General features: G+C 39.0%; 1 protein-coding gene across 1 annotated transcript; it reads right to left on the bottom strand.

Annotated features, from left to right (window-relative positions):
* Positions 1 to 293: 293 nt before the first annotated feature.
* LOC104955898 (uncharacterized) lies at positions 294 to 4408 on the bottom strand. The gene is made up of 2 exons (XM_010783296.1): positions 4365 to 4408; positions 294 to 2678 (listed from the first exon to the last, which is right to left on the bottom strand). The coding sequence occupies exons 1-2, from the start codon at positions 4399 to 4401 to the stop codon at positions 2098 to 2100; spliced, it is 618 nt and encodes a 205-aa protein (XP_010781598.1). The 5' UTR covers positions 4402 to 4408; the 3' UTR covers positions 294 to 2097.
* Between the last annotated feature and the right edge of the window lie 32 nt (positions 4409 to 4440).

The raw sequence follows: 4440 nt of genomic DNA, 5'->3' as shown, positions 1-4440 counted from the left end.
GTCTGGAACAAGTTATTGTGTTTTATATCCTGATTAGTTCAACATGAGTGGAAGAGTCTGCTGCAGTCAGCATGTGTTCAGTTTTTGGGCCAAGCTTCGTTTAGTATTATCGTGACTTAGTACCTCAAATTAAATATTCATAATAAGTGATCATCGACATGTAAATATCGACAGAGCTAGTGACGCGTATTATCAAGTTAGTTAGAAGCATATTTATGAACTAACATTACATTGTAATTAAAAAATATGTCAACAAATGATCTGTCTTTCGGGGTCTGAACAGTATTTTTTTGGGGGGGGGACTACTCATGTAAATGAAGTTATATTACCCAGAATGCCCTTCTCTCCCTCTGTAGTGATTCTCCACCCTTCCTCCGGTGCAGGATTATTTGAACAATAACCTATATTTATTCTATTAACTCATTACAGCTGCTAATTAACTTCTGTTCTGATAAAATACCAAATAAACAAGTTGGAATAAAAAGTCCTGAGAGGCAAGTGGGGAAAACATTAATACATTTAGACGTAAAGATTTAGAAAACAGGTGATTTTGCCAGGATATTTTTTTATAAATTCATCTTTTTTTAAAGTCATTTTTATTTCAAACTTATGTAACGTGTCTTTTTTATGGCTTTAAACGCAGCTTTTAAGTCATATTCAGAACACAGGGTACACAAAAATAACATATCTTGGCAAACCGTTTAATTCACCTGTTCGTAAATCACAAATGAAATCCATTGTTTCCACACTTCCTTCTCAGGTTTTTGCAAATCCATTTGTATTTACTGAACGTTGGTAAGCTTGCATTAAGTGATGCTAAAACTTTTATATATATATATAAATATATATAAAGGGAGGGAGGAGGGTCCTGCAGCTGCTTTTTGTTCATTCAGACGACTGGATTTTGCTTTAAGGAACTTTTCCTCGTGCTCTGAAAGAGGAGCTCTGATTCTTTAAAGCTTTTGTTCCAGAGGTCTGATTCATGTTTGTGAACACTTGGTTTACAAAAGCCTTGAAACTTGATATTTGTCATTAAAAAACGGAAAGAAAACGACTCGTCTGACTGAATTCTTACACGTATTATTTCTTCTCCTTGCTCACTCACGTGGACACGGGGCGGAGGGAGGTTGAAAGGTTTATTTCTGAACAGCTTCTGTCCTGAAAGTTACAGAGAAGCACAGCAGCAGCTTTTCGCACACACATTTCAAACGGTCGAGATGAGGGACAGACAGGAAGTGAATAAAGCCGTCGTCTTTAACCACATTTCACTTTAAGGACTGTAGGTGCAATCTACAGAAAACACCACGTGAGGAGAAAGTGACATTTACAACAGAAAGTGACAGAATGAACATTAACACCCGGTGAGGATTAATTCACTTTACGTGCAAATCCCAGCATTCAATCATCTATTACCTGTGAATGTCCAAAGTTGCTGAAACAAAAGCACATTTTAAATATATTTGTCTAGAATTATTTGTGAAACAGAGATATGACTTTCCCCACATGTTATAATCTAGTTGTATCTTATAGTAGTATATAGAAATAATCTATGCAAATAGGGGCTGCATCTCATTTTTATTATTCATTCATCTTAAAAATATCTAAATGATTAATGTATTTAAGGTTGGGTCTGTAAAATATCAGAAGATATTGATTAAAAAAGGCCAAAAATATTCACTTTTAGACGATTTTAAAACAGCATTTCGGCATGAAAATGTCCTTTTATTAGAGTTTAGTAAATGTTTCAAAAAGTGCATATGGGGTCAGATTGAGTATTTCTCTCTGCAGGTATGTGAGGGTTTATGACCTGAAGCTGCTGCTAACTTTCCTTTTAACAAGCTGAGATGGTTTGACCACTCAAACTCGTTGTTTTTCATAAAAACATATATTAAAACGGTGTTATCCATACGGAATAAATCACTTCTTAACACTCGGCTGCATTAAGGCTTTTTCTTTCCTAAATATATATTTGAAAAAAAAAGAATAACACTGTTTTTCCTAATAGGCACCTGTAGAAAAATAAATTGCAATACTCATTATACAACTCTGACACTGAGGTGGCGTCTGTCAATCAATCATGTCTCTATGAATGTCTCGTTAACTCTGATTGGACGCCGGAGAGCCGCTGCCCTCATACTCGCTTTTTGGGGAGAAAGGGAGGAGGTTTTGGGCGTGGAAAATGTCTTCCTCCTCTTCCTCCCTTTCCTCCTGGAAACGCAGCAGGGAGTCGTGATGCGTTTCCATTTCTGTCATCCCGTTTCCACTGAACGCCTCGCCCTCCATTTCCTCCATTTGCTTTGTCCTCAGAGGAAGAACGTCTCTTTTTGGGCCCGGTTTGTTAGCCATTTTCTCGGGAAGATCGTTAACAGCGAGAGTGCTGATTTGGGAGGGGGTGACGTCCAAATCCAACTGGTTTCCGCTGCCCTCCCCGAATCCGGATCCTAGCTCTGGATTCGGGGAGTCGTCCAGTTTGAGTTTCTTAAAAACGCGTGGCAGTGCAAACATATTGTCTACGTCCGTCTGGAAGTTGAGCCAGTCGTCGGGGCCGGGGCTGAAGTTTGGCCGGCGCTCGAAAAGACTCTCGTTGAGGCGATAAAGATCCTCCAAACCCTGCCAAAAAACCCCCGCCTCCGTCAGGTTGGGCAACTTAACCCGGGCGTCCGTCCCAAACTGAAGAGCTGCAGAGAGAGAGAGAGCAAAGTGAGGAAAAGACAGATAATCTGAGTCTATTTGCAGCAAAGCAGCAGCTCCTAAACTGCAGAAATGGCAATTTATTTAAGCAGAAAGAACAGAGTGGAGAACAGAGGCAAAAGCGATCTGGAGCCAACAGACAGTTAGCTTAGCTTAGCATAGCATAGTGACTGGAAGCCGAGGGAATGCTATCATGGTAAAAAAACACTCTGATTTAATTGGTTAATCAACAGTTTTCAATTTACAGTTTTTTGTTCATGAATGTGTTTTTCTTCTTCTCATAAATGCTCTGCTTTAATGTCCTACACTTTGAGGACGACTAATCTTAAAAACGTGACATTTTTACAAATTGAAGTTCTGTTATTTAAAATGGTTCGAGCTAAACCTAAGTAGATGTTTTTTTAAATTAGACATTTGATTCTGAAAGGAGCGTCATTATAATATTTATTTAACGAGTATTTTATACTTACAAAAGGTCACCTATCGTGCTATTTTAGGCAATAGTTCTCAGATATATACAAATATATAAAAAACATGTCAATGAAGTGTTTTGCTCCAAACACCAAACAGATCACCCATTCTAGCCATCCCTCTATTCCACTTCCTGTTTCTAAAGTGCTGATTTGGGGAATAAAGCTTTAAAGAGGAGGGGTCTGAGCTCATGCGGGACCCGGCAGCTATGTCTAAACTAAATACTGCCGTGATGAAACGCCATATCATGGATTATCAAGGATTATTTCTGAAACAGTATGGAGCTCAAAGGCTTTCTCTCTTGCCGGTTATACCACAAGGTGAGTTCCTTTTTATTTCCTGCTTCTTCACACACATGCTCTCCAGTACAGGTTAGCTCTGAGTGTTAGCGATGCTAATGTAAACACCGACCATATTACGTCCAAAACAGTCGGGCATTGTTTCTGATAGAAACGTTTCTGATAGGGCCGTGGGTGCCATCAGTTATGACGTAAATAACATCATATCGGATGGCAAATCCCCGTTTTTAGAGATGTGGGTACGGAGGAAAAGAGAGAGGGGTTTATTTTCTGACACTTTGTGAGTTCCCTGACGCACCGGGGACACATGGTGATGTAGAAAAGACATCAAGTGCATTTTGTACGATAGGAGACCTTTACAATCTTGATTACTTTCCCTAAATGTGTCAAATATTTTAATAATAAGAGCTCTCACTCATTGACATTGTTTGTTCTGTAGTTAATGATGAAGTACACAAGTTTATATTAGATAGTATTTTAATTATAAGTAAATAAAAAAATATTGATTTTAAGTAAATAAAAATGTGCAATTAGTTGCACAATGAAGCACTTTATTTGAAGTATATGTACAATTGTTACATTTGCAAAAAGTCATGCAGCAAAGCACGCGCGCGTACACACACACACACAGCTCAAGCCATAGTGCAAACACATGCTGAGACACAGGAGTGTGTTCTGAGCTGAGCTGAGCTGCACATAAAAACAAAAGTGTGAGTGTGGCATGAGTCAGGCAACCTGGAATAATAAAAAACATAAGAGGATCTTCTGGTTCATCCCAGGGAAGTGAGAGCAGGATTTCAGGAAGAAATATGCAAATTAAAAGAATAATTTCAGCAGATTTTGGGGGAAAAGAAGCGTCTTTTAGGCTTTGCGTGTGTGTGTGTGTGTGTGTGTGTGACTCACAGGAAGGAGAGGCTCTGTCTCCTCTTTGACCTCCCATGCTGCTGCCTGGTAAGCAGGTGTTAGGAACAGAGGTCAG

The sequence above is a fragment of the Notothenia coriiceps genome, unplaced genomic scaffold, assembly GCF_000735185.1.
Source record: "Notothenia coriiceps isolate Sejong01 unplaced genomic scaffold, NC01 NC01_scaffold00024988, whole genome shotgun sequence".
In the NCBI taxonomy this organism is placed as follows: domain Eukaryota; kingdom Metazoa; phylum Chordata; class Actinopteri; order Perciformes; family Nototheniidae; genus Notothenia; species Notothenia coriiceps.
Note: the sequence above shows the minus strand (reverse complement) of the source record. Positions and strands in the feature narration are given on the sequence as shown.